At 43.8% G+C, this 27,784-nt stretch overlaps 2 protein-coding genes across 10 annotated transcripts in view; one reads left to right on the forward strand and one right to left on the reverse strand.

Annotated features, from left to right (window-relative positions):
• The window catches only part of CPAMD8 (C3 and PZP like alpha-2-macroglobulin domain containing 8), a 63,729-nt gene extending 46,573 nt beyond the window's left edge, over nt 1–17,156 (forward strand). For 8 of the 9 annotated variants that reach the window (XM_055807023.1, XM_055807021.1, XM_055807024.1 and 5 more), the window contains 8 exons: nt 2,765–2,852; nt 8,273–8,347; nt 9,046–9,151; nt 9,241–9,351; nt 10,029–10,241; nt 10,700–10,774; nt 15,857–16,025; nt 16,328–17,156. In XM_055807023.1, the coding sequence (XP_055662998.1) occupies nt 2,765–2,852; nt 8,273–8,347; nt 9,046–9,151; nt 9,241–9,351; nt 10,029–10,241; nt 10,700–10,774; nt 15,857–16,025; nt 16,328 (838 nt within the window). In that variant the 3' untranslated portion in view covers nt 16,329–17,156. The remainder of the gene's footprint in view (nt 1–2,764; nt 2,853–8,272; nt 8,348–9,045; nt 9,152–9,240; nt 9,352–10,028; nt 10,242–10,699; nt 10,775–15,856; nt 16,026–16,327) is intronic. The other variant, XM_027796232.2, reaches the window with a different exon arrangement.
• Nucleotides 17,157–20,571: 3,415 nt separating this feature from the next.
• F2RL3 (F2R like thrombin or trypsin receptor 3) lies at nt 20,572–23,684 on the reverse strand. The gene is made up of 2 exons (XM_027796234.2): nt 23,034–23,684; nt 20,572–22,379 (listed from the first exon to the last, which is right to left on the reverse strand). Exons 1-2 carry the CDS (start codon nt 23,122–23,124, stop codon nt 21,304–21,306), a joined length of 1,167 nt encoding a protein of 388 aa, XP_027652035.2. The 5' UTR covers nt 23,125–23,684; the 3' UTR covers nt 20,572–21,303.
• Nucleotides 23,685–27,784: the final 4,100 nt, after the last annotated feature.

Here is a 27,784-nt window from a genome sequence, read left to right on the forward strand (position 1 = left end):
GTCAATAGACCTATAAATATTATTGACTTGACTTAAATGTTTGAGTTACTTATTTTTCAGTTTTGGATACCAAAAACCTAACAGAATATGCTTGTTGCCATGGTATGAATTTGGAATCTATGGTAAAGGCACAATATGTGCAGATATTTGTTAATAAGTTCTCTAAAGCTCATTGTTTCTCTTCTTTTCCATACAAAGAAATTTAAAGTAATTTTTAAAGATGGCTTGCTACTAAAGCTCCACAAGTTTCATTCCTAGCTCTCTAAGCACTTTGTAAAGACATTATCAATTCCATCTCATTTTATAGATTGGGAAGCTCAAGATATTAAGAGGAAACAGCTTGCCTATAAAGAAACAGCAGGAAGTATGGTTTGACCTGTATTTAATCCATTGAAACATTTTGCTTAAACACGTTGGTACTGCTGTGGTCATCAGGAGCTGCTGATCACTTTACAAAATATTTTGATTTTTGAGGAGGTTGTTGGAAAGCTGGCCCAAAAGACGGGAAGCCACAACCAAAGTAAATAAGGAGGGCTTACAGCATCCTACTGTATAACAGAAAAAAACATTCCCAAGAAATTCATAACTAATCTGCATATTCGTGACCAGAAGCACAGCAGGTGGTGGGGCTACAGCGTCATTGAACTCACACAACAAAAATCAAGTGAATGGCTCAGATGTAATTCATGGAAATGGAAAGCTTTCGCTCCCCTGCCAGTTTCTGTCTCCTTCCTTCCTGCAGAGGCAATGCCATACAGTGACTACAGTCCTGAAAACAGTTCCAGTGACTCCAGGCAAAGATGAGATCTTGTTATCTCTGACAACACACTTGCCCCTTGCTAGTGTGGCCATTTGCTGGCAGATGCATTGCCTCTGCCACAAGCCTGTGAAATCCTGGGCCAGGCATTTTTCAGCCTAGTTGAATTCTTCCTTCCTCCAGTAACAACAGCCAGTAATGGGCAACTCAAATTCATCATCCAAAAGTTTGCTAGGGTTGATCTGGCTGTATATAACACAGTGTCACCTTCTGAACCTCTTTCCCCCCTGCCTAAGCACTGCAGCTTGTACTGGGGAGGTAGGCTTAAAGTCTTGTCAGTCGCTCGAAGATGCCTGTAACTAAGGAGGCTGCTCTGCATCAGCACAACCTTTCTGTTGTTTCTGAAACTTCTGCCCTGGGGATTTCTGGAGCAAAGACAGAAATTTGAGAGGAAGCCCAGTCCGAGGAGATTGATTGCTTGGAAAGAAAACAAAAGCAGATGACATCTTCCCTTTCCTCCCCTTCTCCTGTAATGATGCTCTTTTAACTCCTTCATCATCTTATTTAGGTGATATGAATAGAGGAGTACATCTAAGAATGGCAATTGAAATATTTTGAGCTGGGGGTGTTCTTCAGAATGCAGTTGTTTTAAGTGTTGTGCTCAGTGAAGTCCTTGGGCCCTTTTGAGGAGTTAGGGAGAAAACAGAAAACAGGGAATAGAAGGCTGTGATACAAAACAGAGAATGGGGAAAATTCAGGCCAAGGGATACTATAGGATTTTTTGGGGAGCATGGTGCATGGACTTAGATCAGGATTAACAAGGTTTAATGTCTCTTAGGAGGCTGTCAGCCCAGAAGTGTCTTACGCTGCTGGCTCTGTCCACAGGCTGTCTCATGCTACTGTGGGCGTATGAGCTTGGGTGTGGTGGTACATGCAGGTTGGCTCCGTGCAGTGCTTCCGCAAACTCGGACACCCACCCTCGCTGTGGAGGTCTCCACATAAAGCCTCCAGGTAGCCCAGCAGGAGCCAGTTCAAATCTGGCAAATTTGCTCTTGGAAGCTGCGTATGGTGTTCTCTTGGCACCAGGCATGAACTAATAAGCCCTCCTGGGTCCAAGCTCATTGTCTTTGTGGTGCAACTAAACAGCAAACAGGTAAGCTACCAGGGAGGGATAGTTGAGAGCTGACTATGTGAATGTGGAGAAAAGGAGCATTGTTCTGGAATTAGCAGGAGCTTTTTTTGTTGCAATGTCAAATCTTCTGCCATGCTGCAAGAAATTGAAATCTTTTGCAGCAGCCCAAATAAACTTTATTTCCGTCCCTTCCTGTGTGTTTTTGTGTTGTGTTTTTTTTATGAACACTTCAGCAGTAACAACTCTGAATTTCAGTGGTTTTTTGGAGCCTTCATAGATATCATAGAGGACAATATAGGCAGTAAATTCTTTAATGCTCTATTAATAAATAGAGTGAGTTTGCTGACTCATTAGCAAAGATACTTTTCTCAGTGTCGATTGGATGCTGGAGGAAAATGGCCGTTTACAAAAGCCTGGGGCTGAATGACTGCTTGCTATTGGAAAGTAACGTTCCTCTTACACCACAACCCTTTTACAGCCCTCCACTTAGGAAAGAACAGAAGTTTCTTCTACTCCAAGGTGTTATTCTGTTTTACCAAGTGCATTTTCTCAGTGATTAATTGAAAAATAAGGCAAGCAGTCCCATGGGAGACTACATTCTTCCTTCTGCTTTTCTGCCTCCATTTGCCTGGACATCTCCTACATCTCTGCCCTCTGTGATTTGTGCTTAATTTTTGTTACATAAAAGCAGAAGAGGATTTTGTAAAACCAAGAAGACTGTGGCTTTCAACAAGTTCTTCAAAGAAGAGTAGTTCCTTTTAATATTTGTTTCCTCGGAAGTTTGTTCTCCATCTTGAGTTGTCCATGTACCATTTGTTATCTTGGATCCTCTGAGTTTGTTTTCATTCTTTCTCTCTTTTTGTTCTCATGGGAAGATGGCTGCACTCTGGATCTTCAAACATGGCTGTCTTGGAAGTGCCGTTGTTCTCAGGGTTTCGTGCAGATATTGAGAGCCTAGAGCAGGTAAGATGTTGTAATGAGAGCGCAAGGCATGGTTTTGGGCCAGGGCTTGGCTCTCTTAATTGGCAAGGATTCCCTATGGGGAGCAATAGGAAGCAAATGCCATTGAATGTTAGTGCACTGTCCAAAAAGATGCAATTAAAATTGGGGGGGAGGCAGGAGATTTCACTTGTCAAAAAATATTTATCTGAAATGAGTAAGCAGATGTTCTGAGCAAGAGTAACGAATTCACTAAACATGGCCAAATGAAGTTTATTACTGAGCACAGTGCATGGTAATTAAACAAGACCCATTTGGAAATGCTGAAGTGAAAATGTGCTCTAACAGGAGCTGTTTATGGCTTCTTAGTGGGCGGTGTTATCTCCAACATCTGGATTCTATTTCTTTGGAGGCTCTGTGTCTTGGAATTTTTTGCCTCCCCCCCCCCCCCCCCCCCCCCCCCCCCCCCCTTCTGGGAGAACATCATGTTTATTGCAAGCCAAACTGAGGTGGACAGAATGTGCGTCTTACCCAGCCAGCCCTCTGGGGGAGATGAACTGTGATCTTTAGCTTTGCTTTATATTTTGTGGAAGCATGACAGTGTATTCACTGGTGGGTTTTATGCTGCAAATAGTTTTTAACGACTATTAAACTAAAGAGGTGTAAAATCTTTGCATCCTTGACAACTGATAAAGAGCTGAAAAGTATTTTGCTTCCAAGAGTTCTCTTCTGTTAATAACTTTATCTTAATTATACTGGGAGCGGGAGGGATTTGGGGAAAGAATTTTGAGCTAGAGTTATAGTGAAGACCAGGCAGTTTAACTTGACATCCTAATTCAAGGAAAAGTGCACATTACTTTGTCTTCTCTAGGATTTCACTTGATTTGCCTAATTTAGAATATAAACATTATTGCATTTTCTTGGAGAAAATGAGACCAATATGTTCCTCTTCAGGGGCTTACAATCCATGTCAAAAGCTGCTATCAGATAGTCTCCTGGGCTGTCACTGAGGCCGGAGAAAATTGTGTATTAGACCCTGAGAAGAGAATTGCATCCTTTCAGTGTAAGGAAGCTGTGCTAGAATACTTTTGTACAGAGATGTGTGTTGATCAGATATGAAATTATTCCTGTGAAGAGAAATATTAAAATTAATTTTTTATCTCTTCACAAGCTGCATGTTGAGAATCCTGTTTTCAAATGCATTGCATGTAAAATGTATCAATTTTTATTTACCTGTTGACCTTTGAGTCTGATTCTCTCTCACGTGCAACGAATGGTGCAACAAACTGAATATGGGTATTCAGATGAGGCAAGACCACCAGTAGGTCATCTCCAGTATCCTTGTGGTAAGAGAAAGGAAGAAAATTAGGTGAGGGGGCCTGTAGTGGGTTTGGTTAGTATTTTATCTCCTCCTGCTGAAGATGCTAGAGTGACAGTTATTTGTACTGCTTTCAAATAAGTTCTCTCTCATAGTAATTTACATAAATAATGGCTGAAAAATTATGGATGGAAAGCTGGCTTAGGAGCAGAGAACTCAAAATGGGACAGGAGAACAACATGATATCTTTATGTTGTTAAACCCATGGAATTTTTTATCAGCAGAGGGAAGGAGCTGAAACAAAGAGTGCAGAGGGGTTTTCATTAGAGAAGAACAGAAAAATGGTTATGTTAAGTAACAAATCCCTGTAGTCCTTATTTTTCCTGATGTGGGCTAAGAAGAAATTACAGAAATAAGAGCTGCCATTGTCCAGGCTGTATGTACTGAGTGAATAACTCCTTTACCGGGACAGAGTTAAGAGTTTCTGGGCTGAGAGTCCTGAGAAGGTCCGATATGCTCGTGTGTTACAAGGAACTACATAGGTTCTGTTATTTCAGTCCCGGAGCTGAAAGTTTTTTCTCTTTTGCCAAGCCAGCTGTGCTCTGGTGTGAGACCTGTTTACATGGCTGGGTCAGGCAGGTGTCCCAGATAAAGACTTGTAAACCAAACATGCTTATTTTGTATTTAGTTACTACTAAAAGGCTGCTACATGCAGCAACCTGCTCCTGTGCTGTGTCTGGTTTACACTAACCTGTGTTCAGGGCACGTCGTACATGTTCTAAGTAAGTAGCAGAAACACTAAAGATAATTGTGAATCATACGATTAACATGAAGATATACTGTCTGCAAGGAAACTGATTCTGGTTCCCCAATGAACTGGCTGTATGATGTTTCAAAACACTTTTGTTTGCAGTACGCCTTATTCTCTCTTGTCTACTAATGTTGCCATGGTCCTTGTGCTCTGTGACACCAGCTTGCCTCCAGTGTGTCTCACGGCTTCAGAGATTCTTGTGTCACGTTCAGTGCCATCTTGCTGGTGCCTCAGCACTGCTAGTTCCTTGACTAGGTCAGCACTTGTAAATGAGAAATAAACACTGGGCATATTGAAACTGGAGCAGAGAAATGGGGAGACTTACCCACACAGCTTGTGCATCAGATGCATCAAGTCTGGGAAGCACCATGTGTCAGTTTCATACCATTCTTCTGTCATATCCCCGAGCCTGGCCTGGATGGAAGCAGAGGGTAAAAAAGCAAGCTGCTCTGCTACTGCAGGAGTCTGACTTTCTTAAAGCTGAACGAGCTCTCCAGCACATTAGGCTTTCTGTGGCGCTAAGCAGATCAGTTGGTTGTGCTTTCCCTTGCGGCATCTTGTTGCCTGTCTGAATCTCGTGTTCCTGCCTCTATGGGTAGAGAAGCAACAGAGCCCCAGTGCAGCCCTATCCGTTAGGGTCTCTGAGCTCAGAATATCAGGCAGCTTGTTTTTGGTTTTCCCCCTGTCTTAGTGGGAAAAGGAGCGGATTCTCTTTCATAACTGGTAAGACTGAGCTCCTGCAGCACAGAGCTGCTCCAAGTTAAGTCCTTGCAAATCTCAGAAGGATGTCAGGTACTTCATGTAGCACGTGCTTTTTTAGTACTGGTAAGTTACACAGAAGCTGGTTCAACACCCACTGTTGTGAAAGTTATTTGGGCAAAAGACTGTGTAGTTGGTGCCTCAGTTTGGCGAGAGGATTCTGTGGTTGGGATTCAGTACTGGGCAGTCTATTTCCATAACCAGAACACAATTACTTCCTTTGGGCAGTAGGAGACTTTGCTGAAATGGGAAGGATATTGCATCTTCAAGGGGGAATGTCTCCCTGGAAGTGCTGAATTCCATCTTTCTTATTGCAGAAACCCTTTGCATCGGTACAAATGAAATGTAGGGACAAAGCTCAAGTGTATATATCGGTAGGCAGTGAAGACACAGATACAGCCCCAATGATTTATTTGTGGCTGTCAAATGTGTATCCAAATCACGCTGACAAAACCAAAATTCTTCCACTGAAGACCCAGTACTAGTTTTGTTATGTATTTTGGACACCACCTTCAGCAGAGGCAAGTCCTGTCGTTCCCACTGCTGCATTTTCTTGTCACCCTAGCCATTTCCCTCTCCTCCTGGTATGGAGGAGCAGGGCTGTAAATCAGATTTCCTTGTGTGTTGTTTGCCCTCACAAGGGAGCAGTATGTGCATAGCGGACCCACGTGCAGCTCCGGGGCAGCGATGGTTAATGAATGCTCTGTTGCACGTTGAGGGCAGCCCCCCTGTCTGTGCAGCCACAAATCCTTCTAATAATGCTGGGTGTCGACAAGGTCAGGAGGTCACCGCAGGCTGGTATATATCAAGCTTCACCAGAAAAATGCAACTTTAGCTGAGCTGAGCATTTCCCGGTGGCGCCAGCCTCTCCAAGCCCTCATAAAAGGACTGTCTGCAGCCATCTACTGCTGAGTAATAACAGTCACCATCAGGCCCCTAAAATTATAAGGACAAATTAAATTGGCCCTTTCCATATTGTGTGGGACTTAAACACATGTTCCTTTGCTTGTTACAGTAATAGCAGGAAGCTGTGTGCAGGGTTTTACAACTAGAAGCACTATGCTGAAGAAATTCACAGTTAAAGCCGTTGGTAGCAGGTTTGGGCAAACTTCAGTAGAAATGCTTTTTGCTTCATGTCATTCTTTGTAATACATAATAATAACAATAATAATGCTTTATTCTTTCTGCACAGTTTTCATTCTAAGATCCAAAAATACCTTAGGAACATCTTGTGGAGGAAGACATGAAAATGTATCTTCCCTACATCACAAATGGGATTATCTGACAGAGAGATTAAAGTAATAGAACAGTTTGGAGAACAGACTTAAAGCATCAGCTCTGACTGTTACTCCATTCTCCAAACGGGGATTAAAATACAAGTCCTTTTCCACAGAGCATAGTCTTCCCCAGCTTCTGGAGTAAATGTTTTTCACATGATAGATGTGTTCTGAATACGGTTCATCAGGACAGTAATGATTGACTGATCTAGTACATACAGCATGATGGTCATCATAATAATGAGATGTTAGTATTTCAAACAGAAAATCAGAGGAGTAACTCTTTTGGAAACTTTGAAATAAAACTTTGTGGAATTATATCAGATGATAGCATTTATATTTTGGTGGTGGTTCATGAGCATTCTGTACCAGGGAGATAATTACTAGATTCTTTGAGGTGATGCAGTAATTCTATAAATGACAGCGCTCGTACTTTCCTCTGAAGGCTGTGATCATGCTATACATGCAGACCTGCAGTTGGCAGGAGATGAGCTCAAGTATTCTTACAAATAGCTGGGGTACATTAAGGGCAGTAGCACCCTAGATAGAGGAAGTACTGTGTTCTCATACGCAGATTGTCCCAATAAATAAAAAGCATAAAATTAGGTAGTCTGTAGGCATGAGTGGTACAATGCAAATTACAAATCTCTGGGCCTCAGAGGGAGAGAAGATGAGTGGCCGAGGCCTGCCTCACCCCAATTTGTCAAAAAGGAGGGTGCCTAGGGCTCTTTCAAATGGCTGCTCTTTTCAAATGTAAGGGTTAATTTTGCTGGCAGAAGAATGTTTTGGGGTTTTCAGCTGGTGGGAGAAGGGGACCTCTAATACCTGGTGTGATCCAACAGCGTAATTCCCTGGTGGTCTGAAGGAGTGTAAATAAGAGACTTTATTGAGTGTTTTGGGGTCTCTGAGCTCTTGCTTGAGCATTGGTACTGAAAACGAGCTGGGAGCTATTCAATTAGATTATGGATGATGTGTCAGGTGTAGTATGAGGCATATAAATACACCAGGGACCAGGAAGAACCTTCAACATTATGCACCTTGCAAGCATTCCTCATCAGATCACAGAAAGGAACAGAGATGCCTTTTTCTAAGTTGTGCGACAGCAGCCACAATCCTTTTTGCATTTACCCTCTCTGAAACATCCTTTTCCAGCAGAAGAAATCCCTGACTTTTAGTGTTTGATCAGTTTTCTAAGCAATCTAAAATCTTTCTTATTCTCTGATTTCAACCTGTTTTCTATAAAAAGAGATGAAACTAAACATGTTGATTTTCTTCCCAGTTATTGATGAACAAGCAAATTGGATTAAAAAGATATGAAGTGGATGGAAGAAAAGTCCTTTTTTATTTTGACGAGGTAATGACTTTGTTAACTATAGTTACGTTGGTTTTTAATGAAAGGCAAATGACAAGTGGATCAGGCATAGGCACGGTGTACTGAAGTCAGTGGTCCCTCCATAGATGGGTATTACCATGCAGGTTTAACTGGCCGGTTCATTGAACCTCTTTTGAGGCAGGAAGGCATTGTGGGTTTGGTTGGAAATGAAAGCTTAACAGAGGCAGGTGATTAGCTTCAGACCATATAGGACTCCTGGGCAGATATCACCTTAGTTTTTGCCTCAAAATAATCTCACCTTCAGATACAACTAGCATTGCTAAAAAGGCAGAGAAAAAATGCAGTGTAATTTAGGTCTCACAGCACATACCTGAGTGGAAGATGAGATCTTTCTTGGCTTGGTCATCAGCAGTAAATTCTTAGTTACATTAGATGACAGGAGTGCTGCTAGGTAAGCCAGGGAATACAGCCTGAGTTTCAGGTTTGCCATTGTCGTATGGCAAGTGTGTGCTTTAAAGGCTGGCAAGGTATCATGTTTTAATTCATCCTGTTTGGCTTTTCATTATCTGTCTCTATGCCTGGTATTGGAGGTGTCTGCATTCTCCCCACGTGTCCAGCACAGCATGTTACGTGAGGGGCACATGCTGTGTTTATTTGTCTCTCTCTTTGCTTCAAGTGCAGTTTTTGTTACACTGAGTCTTTTACACAATTTCTTACAGATTCCCAGCCAGTGCGTGACCTGTGTAAAGTTTCAAGCTTTCAGAGAGCATATAGTTGGGAAAACAGCTCCTGTTCCTATCAAAGTGTATGATTACTATGAGCCAGGTATATGCCTGTTTTCCTTTGATTTTTGCCAGCATTAATGCTCTAGGCATAAAGCTTAGTTGTGATTTCTCATCCTTGCTGGCCTGCAGCTTTCGAAGCAACTCGTTTCTACAACGTGAGTGAAAACAGTCCCTTGGCTCGGGAGCTCTGTGATGGGCCAACATGCAATGAGGTGGAAAGCTCAGCTAGCCAATGGGTTGGTAAGTTGCATCAAAGCCAAGCATATTTTTTGGAAAATGGAGCCCACAGACATACTTTCCAGGAATTCAGAAGTCAGAACTGTATTTAAAAAAAATACTCTTATTCCACTGTCTGTGTTAGTGGAAGTTTTACAAAGGTTTGTGGGATAGTAGTATTGAACTCGTGACAACCGAGCAGACCAATGTAGTCTGCTCTTCAGTCACTGACATGACTACTATTTGCCTCAGAGGCAAGATATAATGGACAGTTCTGGAAGAACCTGCACAAAGTGAGACGAGTTAATAAACATACGGGCTGAAACTCTGTAAAATGCAGTTTGGCTTTCTTTCTCTAAAATATCATGCAATAGAGTTCCACAATTAACTATAGGAAGATTGAACAATTTTATGCATCAGTGAAAGGAATAACTTTCCCCAGAAACGATACGTTCCTTTCTGTCCTCTGTGTCACACAAAACAGTTGCTTTATCCTATATCTGGAACCTGCTGCAATATGGTTCTTCCAGAAAGACAGCCTTATTCCCAGAGCTTTTAATTCTACCAAGTTTGTAAAATCCTGTGAGAAGCCTTAAGGAATTCAACAGGAAAACTGACATCAGTGAAATATTGCCACTCCGTCTTCCCCTTCCCCATGCTATGCAAAAATATTGCTTTGGATGTTTTTGTTTACTTCTCAGGCTTTGTTCACTCTGGACCATGCAATAACATTTTTGGCTGCTTGGAGGATGAGTATTTTGAACAGTGCATGTGTTCGCGAGACTGTGGCTATGATGGGGAGCCTGTATGTGGATCAGATGGACAGATTTACCCGAACCATTGCCAGATGGAAGTAGCATCGTGCAGGAATAATACAAGAATAGAACAGCTGCCCATGTCTCAATGTTCTGCCTGTAGGTTTCGTTCAGTTCCCTTTTCTGTTATGATGGAGATGCGGAACACTACAAATCCTCATCTAAGCAAATGATAATTACGTACATGTGGTACGGAAAAGAGGAGAATTCAGAACCTCCTATGTATTATTTTTTTACTCATGCTACAGGGGACTAAGTTATAAGAGCAGCTGCCTTTTGTGATTAGCTCAGAATAATGGGGTTTCTATTCTCATGAACACATGTTTTACCAATCAGAATGAATTTCAGAGAAAATAGATACTGTTTTATCTGAAGTGAATAATCCTAGATAAAAATGAACATCCATGAAGTGTAGCACTCTTTGGAGATTCTACGTCGGCTTTCACAATGTGCAGTGTAGTAGCTCAGTGAACAGAGTATGCCACCTCTGGAAATGCAGACATTTCTAGAGATTCATTAACAAATTTTATGACCAATGCATTTATTTTTATTTACAGCCAAGAATTTGCCGGAAGAAAGGGAGACACACACCCACACAGCTGAGCAACCCAGTGTTAAACAAAATCCAGAAGGTAATATCATACCTTTGCATTTATCCAAAGCCTTTTTTTTTTGTCAAGGTTGTAGCCTATCCTGTCACTGTATTAAAGTATAATGGCTCTCAAGCATGTTCAAACAAAGATGCTGAACTTCATCTTTCAGAAAAGACAGAACGGTCAGAAATCAGAAAAAAATGAAGATGTCAAGGAGAAACTGTTCAACTACAGACTAGCTCTTTTAGTCCTTTTCCTTCCGGGAAATGTTGTGTGGTACCTGCTCTATTCAGTGCACATGCAAGATTTAATAAGTGGTTCATAGAGGTGGGCAAGTTGACCCTCTTATTTTCTCAGCCTTTGTATGTTTGAACAACACATGCTCTGTGATCTTTTCTTCAATATTAAGCTGGAAAGATCACATTTAAAACCAGGCTGATGTAATGAGTTTCAACAAACAGCTGAACAGGGCATGGCAACAGACCAAACCGCTGCAAGAACTAGAATCCAGGTGGATTAACTTTTTCTTTAGCAGTTCTGTACAAAAAATGAGCTGGCAGTCTTGATTCTTTCAGAGCTGCTGTTTGGAATAAAAGGCCTTAGTGAGCAAAAACGTTAAGGTCAGTAGATGGAGCAGCCAGGAATGTGGCTGCTCATTTTATTTGGTGCTCATATCCATACACTTTTTTCCAAGACTTCATGTTGAACTTGCTCATGGCTCACAATAAATCTCACCAAGAAGCAGTGGAGTGTCAATAGAATAGTTTGTTTCATGCTGTTTCTAGTAAATAAACTGGACGAGATTTTTCCTGGCTGCTTTCCACTCATTAATTTTCCTCTGGCCTCTAACTCTCCTAACAGATCAGTAAAACAAGTTAATTCTTCAAGAGAAGACTCTGTGCCTTCTCATGTCCTTCTTGTGCACCAGAGTTCGGGCTAGCGTGTGTCCAACATGAGAGACACCATCCTGTTCTTTCCCCTTCCTCTGCTCTGCAAAAGCTGATGGATAGTTTTCTTTACTAAGGTGTGAAAGTATAGTGAATATTCCATTATGATCTTTTGTATAGGTCATTCAATATGACAGTGTTTAATGTCTTTCCTGTTTTCCCTCCCTTTTTTATATACGTGTGTGTGTATGTACCAGATAGCTGTCTGTTGAAAAAACTGGGATAAATGCTTGTTGCCTTTTATTCTGTGCAAACGCTATGTACTCAGCATGGAAACTGTTTGCAATCCGAACCCTTTAAAGCAGCATTCACAAACTGCTCTTTAGGGTACCGCTGGTATGCGAGGCCATACTAAGTGTTTTGCTGCTGGTCTACAAAATGGGACAGCAATTGCATTATTTTCAAATAAAAATTCGGTAGTAAAAATTATTACCTGGGGAAAAAATTGTGGAACTTGATGGTAGGCCACAATAAAAAAAAAAATCAGAACAGCGTTTCTGAAATAATCTGCATTAAAGTGGCTAAGAAAAATAACCCTCTTGTTTCTGTTCTAAACAGACAAAAGCAGTGTTCGCTCAGTAAGCTGAAGTGGAAATTCTGATTTTTATTTTTTGTGTATGTGGTATTTTTATTCAGATTTTAGATTTAAGAAACCTCTATGCCCTAATGACATGTTTGTCAAAGCACAAGCATTTAGAGCTGCCTTTGTTCTAGGATCTGGGAGTGTTCAAGTTGAGAGTCTCCTGGAGGTGAGATACTCTTCTGAACTGAGCTGTCTGAGCAGCCATGGCAGAGTGAGCATTCAAAAATAAAAATTACTAAATCCTGCATCAGGAAAAGCACCCAGCATGTGATTTTCATTAATCCTCTGGGCTTCTCTCAGGTCAGCCACACGGTACATGAATCAAAGGTTAACAAGTGAATGAATCCTTCCTCATACACAGGTCTTATTTGGACTCACTGGTTTGTTAGCATTGAAGCATGTGATTGGGTTAGGTCTGCTCAGGTGCTCTGGGTTTCTAGTGAAAGTTCTGATGAGCCGTGTCTAAATCTGTGATTTCCTAAAGGGATGCAAAACTCCAGGAACCAAATCAAGATTAGGGCACCTTGGTGAAACTGCCTCACTGTGTTAATCTTCAGGAAACACCATTTTCTCAGAGAACTGCATGGTGTTGATATTGTCTGAAATCCTTCTGTATCTGCTGTATGACTTGTGCAGGCTCAGCTTGGTTTGATTGATGCTTTCGTTGTTAGCTCTTGTCTATGTTACCCCAGCGATGGAAACAATGAGAGCCCGTTTCCTTCCAGCAAACCGTGGGGAACTTCATAATGTGTTTGGGTTCACTCTTTCAAACACAGACTTGCAGTGTAGTTCCACATACACCAGTGAGTTTGCTAGAATAAACAACAGCTTTTGAGTTATGCTAGTCAAGCTAAGCAGTTGTATATAGACGGTCCTGCAAAACCAGGATGCAGTGCTTCTTCCAGCTCCTAGCTATTGTCAAAATATTTTAAAATGTCTTTCAAAAGTCTGCAGCAGATGTTGCAGCAAGTGAGGCAGAATGGCTGATCTTAAAACTGTAGTCTGTTGTTGTACAGATGGGTAAATCCTCTTGGCATGGTTAGAAATACCCTCTTGATTGGGAGGGAAGTGTGCAGGGTGACAGGGCTCATCTGGAACAGCTCATGTCTGAATCCCCTTCCTCAGCTGCACTTTTTCACAGGTGGATCACTGAAACTCAGGGGTTTGTGACGAGTAGCATGGACCCACCTCTGGCTCTAAGCACTGAAGCTCTGCTAGTATGCTTTCACAGCCTGTTGCAGTTGTATTTGTTTGGACTGAAAGCTCCTGGAGCAGGATTTTGGTTGCTACCTGGAGTATCGGTACCTCGAGTGCCTTTCTGACTGTGGCTTTCCTAAGATCATTGTCGGGCTAGGCTATGAAAATATGGGTGGGTTTCAGAGCCTTGGGGATCCTCAGTAGCTCTTATACCATCTCTCTGATGTAGTACTTTGATTGCTTCTGTAGATCACAAACACACTTCTGAAACTGCTTGAATCTTTTCTGCCGAAAGCGCTAAGTGTATAGCCACTGACATTGGAAGACAGTGTGTTGCTATCATGGTAATGTGATTCTGCAGGTATTTGATGGAAAAGCAATATCCAAGTGTGTGGCAACAGCACTCGGTGGTGTTGGTGCTGCTGTGGTGCTACACTCTGCGCTGCTCTGAGCAGGCAGCCCACCCAGCCTTGTGCTGTCTGACCCCCCAGCCTTCTCACAGTGGCTGGAGCTGTGTTATTTGTACAGTTCTGTTCTAGCAAGTAAAGAGACCAGTAGCTGGAAGAAAATTCTAGGAGGCATTGTGATACCTTTATTTAGTGGTGGGGTTTTCATTTTTTTGTTGGTTTTTTTTTTTTTAAACCCATCACTAGCTCCTAACAGGAACACCAGAGTGAACTCTGCTTCCAGGTGGAGTCATCTCACAGTGCTCCCTGGCAGGAGCATTATTGACAGGACCGCTGTTCTTCTAAGATTGATTGAACTGGCGGTGGGCCATTTTTCCTTTCACCCCATCAATGTTCAGCAAACATTGGCTTAGGCACAAACATTTGGAGGTGGGGGAGGGGTATGTATGCAACAGGAAATGTCGGCCTTTCATCTTTGCTTTGACTCCAGTGCTGCGTTCCGGGGAAGAGTAAAGTCTGTGATGTTAACTGTGTCCCTGGTGGACAGCAATCATCCATTCATAGAATGAGCTCACAACCTGGCAAGTTCTCACATGGAGAAGGCCAAGAAGAAGTGAACGCAGAGACCAACTGCTTTCAGGCAAGTCTTCCCTTGCCTGGGGCTGAGCCTTGTTGCTGGGAGGATGTGGGAGGCAACAGGGAAAAGCCTTCAGATACTTTATTTCTAGAAACCAAACATTTTCAAAGGCCTTGATGAGTCTTCTTAAATAAAGCCAACTTTGCAATGGGGGCAGGGAGGAGGGGGACTTTTCCTCCCTGCAACAACTGGTTCAGTGATTGCTTCGATGTGGATTAGAGCCGTGTATACAGAAAGCACAGGGAAGATGGACATCAGAGCTGACTCGAGGAACAGTTTAGAAAATAGGGACCTATTGATACTCCTAGAAGTTTTATCTTGCAGTTTTGCCCTCTGGACAGTGAGCAGTCACCCACCACAGAGAGGCACAGCCTGTTCCGAGTGGGATACGTACTGTGTGAGTGACCTCCCAATGTCTTAGTATAGACTGGAGTGAATGCAAGGAGGGTAAATACATGTTTCTGCCCGTGGTGTGTCTGTTTCTATCTTACGTGACAGAAGTTTCTCAGTGGTATGTGGCGGTACTGAAGCAGATGTATCTCAACTACTGCTAGTTCAGGCTGAGGGAGAAGCAAATGGCTTTGACATAAGCTCCTGGCCTGTTGTGCTAAAATCTTCATTCATGTTGGTCTGAAAAGAAATCTAGCTGCTTACACTGATCTTTTTCATGACATGCACCAAGTAAACTGCTCCTTCTTGTCTGCCTTCTAGCTTTGTAACTAACTTTTAAAAAACGGTGCTTAAAAGAGTGTACACGTTACACATCTTTGTATGGATTGGTTTCTCCTTAACTGAGGTACTTGGCTTAGACCTAGTCAAAGGAGAGAGATGTATTTTCAGGGTACAGAGTAACTCATCTGTGACATTGGGCATTCCCAAAGATACCTCTTACTTTTATCTTCCTATATGCAGGTCTCAGGGTGAACAGGTTTGTTCCTAACTTAAGCACCTCAGATAATTAGATACTGTAAAATGAGGCTTTGTGGTTGGTTTTTTTTTTCAATTACATGGCCCTCTTTCTTTTTCTTCCTTTCAAATTTTCTTCCTTCAAATATGATCCCTTTCAAATTTTTTTTCCAGTGCCCAGGTCTCAGACTGGGAAGCTGAAAATTCTGATTTACCGCAGCTTTTCTCCTCACATGCGAATCTAAGCAGGCGTGTGCTGGTCCACTGACATGTGTAGCCTCCTTTACTCATGTAAGGCACTCATTTGGCCCTTGATTTGCCTTCCTGATTAAAAATCCTTTCCTCTTCTTATATCATTCTCCTTCTCTGTGATGCAATATGTGATGCCGAAATGCAGTTTCTTTGGCTGAAGCACAAACTGAGACTCTGTTGTTTCCTTTCCAGCAGAGGAAGGCCCTCCACTACAGACAGATCTGTCTTATTACTCCTATGAATATGACCCAGACCCCTATGCATCGGAAGCTGATGTTTTTGAGATTGTGGCAGAACTGACAACAGCAAGCACATTAAAAGAAGTTGACAAGATTCAGGAAGTAGTGACCACGGTAGAATGGTGAGCTGGAAAGCAGGGGATCATAAATCTGGTTTGAGAGTTGATATATAATGTAATAATTCATGTGTTGGGTCAGATGTATTCAGTTCCTCAAAAAAGCTGTTCTTACAACTGACTTGCTAACCTCTTTAGCAAGGAATCTTGACAGGGCAGCATATAAAAGTCTTGGCGACCTGAATGGCTCCATCCCTAGCAGAATAAAAAGTGACCTTTTAAGCTTTTATCTGCCCAGCTTCAGTGATGTTTCACAAATACATGTAATGAGAAAGTGACTTTTATTCATTATCTTCTCTTTTCAACAGAAATATATAATTTAAATAAAGAGAAGAGGCTCAGAATCAACTCCTGTATGAGTTTGTTCCTACAGACGACCTGCTGCAGAACAGAAACCGAATGATGACTACTTCCTGATGCACTCAGAACTGTAGGCTTTGCTGCCCCGTGGGGGGGATCTGGAGCACTAAGGGGGACACTCAGCATTATTTTTCTGTCCGTTTTCCTGCCTTTTGTGCATCCTCTTTGGAGTTCTTCCAAGGATGGGAGACCAATATGCTGTGCCCTCTAGGTGAGGAAAAATAGGGGCTGGAATTCAAACCTATAGACCATTTCAAAGTGTTTTCTCTACTATCAGGATACTGCAAATGCTATTTCCTAGCTACATTTAGAAGCTAAGTCCAGGCCTTGTGCTTAGCTGAACTGCTGTTTGAGAAAAGATGGCTGAGAAGTTTTCTCTCAAATTATTATAATAAAAATCAGTGTGTTTTGCCAATTATAACATAGCAGGAGGCTAATCATCTTCCCCAGCCTGTAAGTCTACCGCACCCACAACAACATCCCACAAGAGAAAAACTTCCCTAGTGGCTCCATGTTCAGGGAAGTTGCTGGCAGGTACATTTTACAGGAGAAAACCGAAATTCCAGTGTCAGGGCTGAAAGGCTTGATTGTCTACCATATGACTGCAGGCTTCGGGTGGGAGTTTGCCAGCCATAGCAGTGACAAGGATTAGGTGGGTGTGCCCGCTTTGTGTTGCACCATGTGCTGGATCAGGGCTGCTTGCAGCCTTCTCAGCCCTTTTCCTCCTTTGAACCCCAGCATGAAAATAAAGCTGACTCTAGGCACCGTCCTTTGAAATGCTTGCCTGACTTCACCCATTGCTTGTACTCTGCTCCCACTAGGTTCCCCATACAGTGGTTGTTCTGGATATAGGAATCTATGCGTAGGCCCTGTGTCTGCTGGCCAGTACAAATCGCTGGTGTCACACACAGGCTGGGCTCCCTTAGACTGGCCTGCCCCAAGCAATGTGGTAAAGCTAAAAACAAAAGCTTTGTGTTTCCAAAAGTGCAGGACCCAAGATTTTTTGGTTTCCCTTCCTGCCTGGAGCAGCATTGCTCTCTTTGGAGGAGTTACATGCGATTGCCTGTTGCAAAATAGTCTTAATATTTTATCTTCCCACTTCTATTGTTACCAGGACCAAGAGTGGGGTGGAAGCTCCTTTTGAGGGTGTTTATTGGTGAATGGAAACAGGAAAAAGCTCAGCTCCATTCATTTTTAGGGCTTGTTTACACAGGAACCATGACAAGAATATATCCCAGTATAGACATTCCATTCCAAAATGAAGGCAATTTTATTCCAGAAAAATGTCCACAAGGGGACAAAACAGGAGGTACCCCAGAAGCTGGGCATATGTAGTTTCCAGTCCTTTTTGTCTGGGGCCAGATATTTGCAGAATGTAGTTGACATGATGAAAGTCTGGGTCTTGAAGTTCCCAGAAATTTCAGAAGTGCTTTGTTGGCAAGTTTCCAGGCCTTCCTTCATGGCTGCTTTGAGCTCTCCTCACAAATCTTGACGTGGCTGCTGCCCATATGTACCCATTGCTTCTCAGCAGAGGCTTTTGCCACATGTCTTCAGTGTGCATGAACAGACCATGTCCTCACTGTGTCCACGCAGCACAGCGGAAGCACTGGCGGCTGCATTCCTGTCTGGCAGGTATATAAATGCCTTTAAACTAAATTTGATCTCCTGTAAGCAACTGGCCTGGCAGACACTGGCTATTGTGTACACACACAGGACTGAGTCAATATTTGTCCCCTGGGTAAATAACAGAGCTAGTGTGAGCTGCAACAAGAGTTTGGGGTTTGGGTTTTTTTTCTTTTCTAAATATCAAAGCTGCACAATACAAACCCTGCTGTTTGCTGCTTCCAGCCGCAGCTGTTTAATGCTTTGAGTCTGAGAGAATGAGACATTTAGTCACTCTGATAATGCCTGTGACTAGCTTCCCACAAAAATGGGACCTATGTTCTGGATTATTCAGTCTCCTGTCCTCAGTCCCTTTCTGACTTGACTTTCCTTGTCTCATCCATTGTATGCTTCTGGATAGATACTTGAAGTCACTTTTGATTGCTTGGTCCTTTCATAGATCGTTGGGCAGTCAGACAGCATCACCACCGGGGACAAGGAGATGAAGGTAGGGAGTTTCGGCCAAGTATTAAAACTGACTTTCTTCGCTTTCCTCAGGCTCTGGTACATGTAACGTACTAATTCAAGATGCAGGCATCTCTCCATTGCTGCCAGCTAAATAATTCCTCTTGGTGGTGCCAGCCCATCAATCACAGCCTTGTTCTGTGGGGTCTGTGTGTCAGTGCGCTCACCTGTTTGAGGTGGAGCGGTCTTGCTTCTGTTTTACAATCAGAGGAAAAGCCAGAGGGACCCAGGCCCTCTGAAGGCAAAGGTAGAGCAGCCTTAGCGTCCCTAAACAGAGACAGTTAGGACAGGACAGTGCGTGTGAGGTAGTGTGCCAGGGTTTCTGGATCCTGGAGCCCGACCTCACCTTGAATGCTTCTTCACAGCTTTGGCACTTTCAGGGAAATCACTAGTCTGTCTGCTCTTGGCAGCCTCTGCCTCCCCCCAGTCTTGCCATACCAGACTAGCTCCTTTCTGTAGTTAAAGTCATTTTATTTAAGTAACTGAATTAGGAACCTGGGATTACCCAGCTGTGGTTGCCTTTTTCTCCCTCTTCTCCCCCCCAGCTGATGGTCCCTCTGTCCATAGCTTTCCCCTGTCCCAGATTTGTTTTCGTGTTTCTTGTAATCATCGTTAATGCTTATCTAGGAGGAAAAAAATTCCTAGATTATTTTTCCTCCGTTCTTCAAAATCCTACTTGGAATACAGAAACTCTTTAGGACTAGGTCCGTGAGAACCACTGGATACAGCTTAGCCTTATTAGACTCAGTGGTATTCATAGGCTTTGGCCCAGTTCTGACTCTGAAGCTTATCAGTCATGCTCCCATCCCTGAGAACACAAGGATGTATCGGCACTGAAAACTCAGGCTCCAATTTTGTGAACACTGGCCAGCCATAGTTTGGAGGGAAGGGATTGATTTTTTTAATTATTTTTTTTAACAGAGGAAGAGACCGATTCAGTGGTGGAAAGCTATAAGGACAGCAGACCTGCTGCTGCTTTGGGCTTTAAATTGTTTCTGGCTTAGAGACGTTTGGCCCTCTGTCAGAGGGATGCTTCTCCTTTGCTTTTTCTGATGGTCCCTCATTGTAAAAGAAGAGTGCCCATGGGTTTGTAAGACACAGAGTACTTACATCAAGTTACGTTACTGAGTAGCAGGAGCAGTGCTAGTTATCAGTGATTTTTGCTTGCAATCCTTTCAATGAAATTAATATTTATATATTTTTAACTGTACATTATGCAGAGTAATCATTACCATGGTATTTATTTTAAAGCAATAGTTCCCTTGTTCTTTCTTGTTCCAAGTGTTTTGGTCTTGCCTCATTCCCTCCTCCTTAATCAGCCTCAGTAGAAAACAAATACGAGAAGAATGTTCAGTTTGCTTGAAGAACATCATTGAAACAACAGCACTTGCCTTGATGACATTGAATCTTGACATTTAATGCACAATAACCTGGTTTTCATTATTGCGAATAGATCACCTCTTTAGAAAACCTCAGCTCAGATTGAGTTTTGGGGGTTTTTTTTAGTACTTGCTATTTCTGAGTGACAATAGCCCTGGCTACAGCAGGTCTCCAGTGTTCAGTAGCTGGCACATCCTCTGCACATGCAGTGCTGCACTCACGGGAGATAGGCTCTGATTTTTCACCTGCATTTTGCCCCCGCACATACATGTACATGCAAACATTTCCATGACCATTTTTGTTTTATTCACACAAATCTTAGCAAGTCTGAGTCCGGAAAAGGGTTTGTTTTAGATTCTGATAAATATTTTATTAAAAACTGATTTTAAGACAATCTTGTCTGCCTCTTCTTACTCACACTGTAGGCTGTAAGTATGTTTGATCACAGGTTAGTGAGGACAGAAGTCGTGCCTGCAAGTAAAACTAAAGAATTCAGGAAACCTCTAAGGAGGTTTGTTGCTCATTTTTTACCTTGCTGCTTACTGGGATAACGCCCTAGATGAGCTGGCTGTTTTTTGTCAAATTTGCAACAGGTTCCAATAAGCAGCAAGCTTGGTCATGTGTTTCAGGGGACAGCTCTTGATTGTGTGTGACATTACACAGAAGCAGCGTGGAGTTCTAGAGCAAGGGTTTTCTCAATTCCTGCTTTAATTCCCTTCAAGATACATAATGATTTTTTTAAAAAAATATATCCAGTAATACAATCTTTGCCCCAAAGGAATTACAGATGCCAAGGGTCATTTGCAAAAATAAGGATGAGTGAATGAGATTTGTGCACTTGTTACCAGCAATGGCCTGACATCACTATCGTGCTGCAAGAGCATCTTTGGTAGAAAAGCCAGTGCTCTACATTCTCTTGACAGCGTATTTTAGTTTAGGAGAGTACCTTTCATGTTGGTACTTCCTAGTACTTTTGAAAAGTTGACGAATTTGGTTTTGCAAGTGCCTGTTGGTTTTCAGTTTTAGGTAAAGGCAATATACATTTAAGGACAGCAAGCAAGTCAGTAGCAGAGAAAGAAACAGAACACAGATAGCAATCAGCTTGCAAGATGCATGAGGAAAACCAGACATAGGTGTATCAGTAAGAGCATCCCTGGCAATAAGTGACCAGGTGACAAGTTGCATGCAGTGTCCCAGTAACAGATCTCCACATGTTCAGCACTCCGCATCTTGTCTGGACTCCACACCTCTCACAGAACCCTGTGGGCCAGGTTTATTCAGTCTTAGCTATGCAGACAGGAGAAAGGACTTGTCTCCTGGGAAATACCACTTGCTGCTCTGGGATACCAGTGTTGTCTTCATCTCATCCCCACTGGATGTTGTGAGTGCCTTGGGAGCAGGGAGCTGGGCTGGAGGCTTATACCAGTGAATCTTTGGAACTTTTCTGAGGCAGTGTTTCCTTGGAAGTTTTTAGGGATGTAGTGTTTTGTTTCCTGTGACTGAAGAATCTTCTTCTCACCTTCTCCCGGAAGTCTTCAGAAACATAGTAGTAGACAAAGGGATCAGCGCAGCTGTTAAAGGTACTGATGGCCAGGCTTACCATGTAGCTGATATACAGGTTGCCATACAGTTTGGAGTTATAGCTGGAGTAATGAACAAGGAGCAGAACATTGCTGGGTGTGTAGAAGGCCACCAGCGTGAACAGCACAAGAGCTGTGAGCTTCATAGAGTAGGAGTATCGCTTCCCACTGTCCAGGAGGGCTCGCAATACTGAGCAGTAGCTGAACAGCATCACCACCAGAGGAACGAGGAAAGCACAGGTAATCAGGCAGGTAAAGTAGTAGAAGTAATACCCGTCATCCTCGTGCCTGGGGAGAACATCATGGCAGAGAGTGATGTCTACCCCATACAGGGGATACGACTGCTGCTGCAGAGTCAGGGGCAGGGTGAGGATGGCAGCACAGAGCCAGATGGCAGTGCAGGTGCAGGCAGCAAAGGCAGGGGTGCGGAAAGAACGTGAAAAGAAAGGATGCACCACAGCCAGATACCGGTCGACACTGATGCATGTGAGCAGCAGCACTGAGCAGTACATATTCCCGTAGAAGAAAGCTGTGGTGAGCCGGCATAGGCCTTCCCCAAAGGGCCAGTTGTTCCCCAGAAAATAGTAGAAAATCTTGAAGGGCAGCACCAATACAAGCAGAAGGTCTGCTGCAGCCAAGTTCATCAGAAAGACAGTGGAGGTGAGCTTCTCAGCCCTGGTGGCCAGCACCCACAGGGCTAGCGCATTTGAAGGCAGCCCCACCAGGAAGACGAGGGTGTAGAGGCAGGGGATGAGCCGCACTGTGACCATGCTGCTCAGCTGAGAGCATGTGGCCTCGTGTACCAACAGGTAGGTGACATTGTTTATGGTTGCCTTTTCCCCAGGGATGGCTCGAGGACACGGTGTGATCTCCGATGTTGTTACCTGCTCGTTGGTGCTGTTCTGAGAGTAGTCTGTCAGAAAACACAGTCTGTTACTTGCTGTTTGTGCAGTTACCCTTGCACTTTGCAGAGCAGGCTGCATACATAATGCTTTACCCCAAAGGCTACGGTTTTGCATTTTATGCTGTCGTCCCTAGAAGTGGGAGTATTCTGTAAAATGCTGTTGGTGCAATGGGCGGAAAAAGCCGGCTAATGGAATTAGGTCTGCAGGAGTAACCATCAGCAACCTTACTGAAAATGTACACAATTCCTCTGTCGTGTGGTTTCCCGCAGCTCACAAACAATTGCCAGGCTGTACAACTATCAGCGGGCCTGGGAAACCAGTAAAGCAATTCGTCTGCCCAGCTTTCCAAAGAATCCCAAGATCTGGGGCCACTCCAGGGTAAAGTCATGGCTGTGGGTGTCTAGCTTTTAGCTATGGGTTTTTGGTTTCAAGTTCTGTTTTACTTCTCTAATTTTTCTTTCTCTTTCTAGTTTCTTCCACACCAGTTTATTTTTCTTCTGTATCAGCTTCTGTCACCTCCTGCTTCAACTAGAGTATGCACAAAGCTCAATTAGAGCATGCTCCCATGCGAACTCAAAAAATATTCTAGGGAACTTATAAAGGTACCACTTATTCAGTACTTTTAAGAAACAGCAGCTTTTCAGCCATAGGTACGTACTCACCATCGTAGTCCGGAGAGGCCAGGCAGAGTCCCCAAAAGGCACAGCACAGCACAAGCCTGTGTGACAGCCATCCCTTGCTGAGGGTCTCCATGCCAGTGCAGGATCCGATAGGGCGCTGCTGTGTGGGAAAGGCCGTATTAGTGACCCTGCTTACACATTTCCTTCTGTTAGTCCTTAACTCACGGAAGCACCAGGCTTATCCCGTGAAGGATGAGGCGTATGGGGGGCTGTCACGACATGCGCAAGTATGCCTGGCTTAAGCAAAGACTTGACTCCAATGTCAGACACGGGACTGGGAGGGGCGTATGCATCCAGATCCAAAGTATAATGGGGCTGTACTTCATCGCAGAGCTAGATGATGGCTCAAGTGACTCATTTGGGCCTCCTTCCTGCTCCAGAATATTCCTGGAAATAACAAGTGTGGTCAGATTTGATGTAGTCTGAATTTGGTTTAGTGTAAACTGAACCCACGCACCTCTGACCTCTTCTGTCAGACATCCTTCCACCCAACAGAGACACAAGTGGCTCTGTGTGGGATCCGAGGTCTTTCCCCACACCCTCATTCAGAATGCTTTCTGGTACAAGTTGAGAAGATCTCACCCCCCCGCAGAAACATAAATGAAGTGCAAGAGGGCTGCAGATCCAGACAAACCTCCCCTGCTCCCAGGGATTACACCGGGCTCTTGCAGCCTCACGTTGTGGCAACTAAAGGTTTTTACTGTCTGCCTTGCCGCCCCCAGTCAGGCCGGGCATTTCAATTCTGTTTATATCTGCTCCTGCTCCCTGGCTAAACAGGAGACAAAGCTCCTGCACCTTCCTTCTTGATCTCACTGCAGAGGTTGACTAAAAGTCCTGTGGGTTGGAGCTATTGCATTTGAAAGGATCAGCAGTAGCACCAGCCCGGAGCACCATAACACACCATCAATAAGGGGCAAGGTCTTACAGCTTGATGGAGACACGGTGCTTCCGCTGATAAACTGCCAGGAACAGGGAGAGCAGCTCCATCCAGCAGGAAAGGGGCCTGACAGGGGTGTGCAGGAAGCCTCTGCTGTTGAGTAGATAATGGTGCGTTTCAGCCACTCTTGCCCAAGAAGAGCTGTGTTTTTCCAGAGATGTGCAGTCTCCCCCCAGCAAATCCCCAAGAGGGTTGAGCACTCTGTGTTAGGTAATGGTTTGGAGCAGCAGCGTACTGCTGCCGCATACCTGCTGGTTGGATGGAGAGGACGGCACGTGTAATGTTGTAAGAGGGACTGGCAGATGTTACCTGAACCTTTAAGACCCTTTGCTGCTTGGTCCCCCCTTCTCTAACTCCTTGAGAGTCCCTTCCGTGCTTTGCCTTGCACAGCATGGCTGGGGAAGCCCCAACTTCTCTCCCATTGCCTGTGTCAGAGCCCCAGCATGGCCACTTCCCAGTGTCGCCCAGTGGGTAGGCCAGTGGGGCAAGAGATCGTAGCTTGAGAGCTTGCTGGATTTTAGGCTTTTGCTCTCCAGTCTCCTGCCTGGTTCTGCAGGGGAGTAAAGACAGAAGCTGGAGTCCAGGCAGTAGGAACTGTAAATTTGGTTTGGCAACCTGAGGAGTAGTTCATTTCTTTCTCCTCAGCTTATGAATGGTCTCTTCTGTGAAGACTGCAAATCTGAGCCTGGCTGCTGTTTGATGAGATTCTTCTATTCCAAGGAGAAAATGATCCTATTTCCTTTGCTTTCACCATATTCCCACATCCTTGTGCCGAGCATGTTGAGAGGTGGAGTTCCACTGGCAGGGACAGGGAAGATGCAATGTTAGATGTTTTGCTTTTGTGATTCTCCCAGGATTTATGAACCATTATAGAATGACTCATGTGGCCACATATTTTCCATGCCTCAGCCAGAATCTTTTCCATGCTCTGTATGCAAAAAATTAGACATAATCAGGCTCAGATAGTGTGCAAATCACAGCCCTGCTTCCTATGGCCAGGTCTCTGGAGTGGAGCAGAGAGAGGTTACTCATTGCTGTACCCTTCATTTTTCAGATGCTGATTGATCTTTAGTGACTGCTTCAGATGCAGAACAGCTTGCTTGAAAATTCTCATGCCAGAGGTTTGTCATGGCTTGTTAGCATCTCTTTAAGTTGTGTGATCCCTGCCCTGTGGGGTAACAATTTGGTTTTAAAGTAATCCATTGTGCAATAGATCATCTCGTGGGAGAAGGCGCTCTTTTATTCCATGGCTCTGAACCCAGAAGATGTAATGCTGGAAAACAGGCTAGGGATTTTAAAGCTCAGAGGGCGGGTACAAACACCACCTGGCCTGTCCCATACATCTTTAAGGCTTGGAAGAGCAAACTGTGGTAGGCAAATAATGGGGCTTGCTATTTCTGATCTGTTCCAGTGGCACCAGGTAGTTCTTCAGCTGCAAGCTGGCAGGTGTGAAGACAGAAATCTTGGTGTCCCTGATACTTGCCCCAGGCTAAGCTTGCATTTGCGATGCAGACCCGAGGGGCAGCTGACTATGGAGGCAGCAGCTCTGCCTTAGCGCCAGCAGCATCAAGCATTTCCACCCATGTCAGCACAATCTCACGTTTTCCATGAATACAACACTGGCTCTGCCTCTCCCAGCCGCTGGGTGTGCGTGCATCTGCGCCTTCATGGAATTACAAGGCACAGAAAACTTCCACTGGCTGTTGAAATAGAAACGATGGTCCTTTGAACCAGGATCCCCCCCCCCAGATTTGTCTTTGCAGGCTCTGGCACATACAAGACGACTTTGTGCCTTGGGCACTCCTCCTGACTTTGCCATCACACCGTCTCCCCATCCTCTCACTTCATCAGGTCTCTTACCATCTCCCCAGAGACTCCGGGCAGCTCCAGAGAGACTCCCTGCGTGGCTTCTCTTCTGCTTGTGTCACAGTTCTCCTGTTCTGCCGGGATCCCACCCAATCTTTTCCCTCAGTTATGCCACACTTCTTGTGCACAGTTGTGCTCACATTCTCACCGCTTGTAAGCCTTCTACTGGTGCAATATGTTTGAGGAGACAGGGGTTTTTTTTCAGAACTACTCTTCTGCTCGCTGGCAGTTTTCACTTCAGTATGTAGGAAGTCCACATAAATTCATCTTTCAGGAATATCTGAAGTATATTAGCATCATTACAACTCACTAGATGCTCTGGAATACCTTCTTTTGGTTCTTTCTCGGCAAGATGATGACATGGGGGTAGGGGTCCCTTGCCTGATAGAGGCAACATCATCCCTTTTCAGCACTGGGTCTCGGATGATACTTTTTGGATTCACCTGTTAGCACAGGTATGGTTTAGAATTGCTAGGCTTTAATTTAGGCTTTAATTTTGATGAGTGGAAAGTAGAGCGTACCTTTAGTTTCATTAAGGTTGAGTTGCTTAGTTCTAATCTGGAGGAACGGCTAAAGCATGAAGAAAAAACTCATGTTCACAACATACGTCTAGATGACCTCTCACTGGTTTGCAACCTCATCTTTCTCTGTGCATCACTGTGATATGGAAACATAAAAAAAAAAAAAAAAAAAAAAGGCCTGAAATATTGAAGACTGAATTCAGGTACTCCCTTTAGCAATTCTTAATTTAGAAAACCATTAATTCTTATCCCATCCTGCAAACCTGAAAGATTTTTTTAAGCTGGCTGTCCTTTCATTGCCAAAGCTGTCCACTTGCTGCAATCTCTAACTGTTCCTGGGTGATGTCAGATCTGGCCGTCCCTCCGCTTGAGCACAGGGAATGTCCTCTTCGTGAGGAGTCCAAGATCTCTGCGAGAAGACTTGTGTAAAGTGGACTGCGTCCTCTGAGACGCCACTACCATGATTTTAATCAAATTATTCCATGCAATTTATGCATCAGAGGATTGTTATTAGGAGAACAACAGTTTGTTTCCCTGTGAGCATGTAATATGCTGCACAGAAAGCAGAGTTGCCTTTTGTTATGGCAACAGAAGCGTTGGGAATGATGTAAAGGAAACTCCTATCAGATCTGGGTCACATCACTACAGCTTAATTTGCAAAATCTACACATTCGTTTGTTGTGCAGAGCTCACAGGGAACACAGTTAAACGTGTTATTACCCAGAAATTTGGGGAGGTTGAGGGAAAGGGGGGTGCAGGGTTATATTCATGGTTGCAGTTGTATTGTCTTAACCTGTAGCAGATGGGCTTACAGATTTCAGAACTGGAATCAGCCACTTCTCTTGAACATCTGTTGCATTTAGCATGTGAGGACTTGGGGGGCCAGGCCTAGACTGTATCTTTTGCGCCACACGTCTCATGGCAAAAGGTGCTGCTAGAAATGAACCTATCTACAAAAAGATAATGCTTTGCTGGCACTACACAGTATTTTCCTTTTGCAACCTATCTCTGCATGGAGCAACTATGCCACCCCATGGGCTCCCGTGCTCACATCCAGTCATGGCTTGGCAGCACACACATAAGGTCCTGCACAGGATCTCCCATTGCACACCTCTTGCAGCAAATTTATTTCCCTTTTATGTTAGCTAGCGCACTGGCTCACAGGTGCTTACTGTGCACTACCTTCTCAGTATGGGTAAGGTTAAAGATTTGCTGCCTGCTGGAAGTGAGCCAGCACATCTAAATCATCGCACCCTGGAGCCTGTCCAGGTTGAAGGGAAGCTTACCCAACTGTTCAACTCCGTTTTTCCACCATTTAAAATTCAGTTTCAGGTGCAAGACAATCAATTCTGGGGATTGTCAAAAAGTTGAAATTAATTTAAGATAAATTTAAAACAGTGAGAGCTGCA

This window comes from Falco peregrinus, chromosome 5 (assembly GCF_023634155.1).
Source record: "Falco peregrinus isolate bFalPer1 chromosome 5, bFalPer1.pri, whole genome shotgun sequence".
NCBI lineage: Eukaryota > Metazoa > Chordata > Aves > Falconiformes > Falconidae > Falco > Falco peregrinus.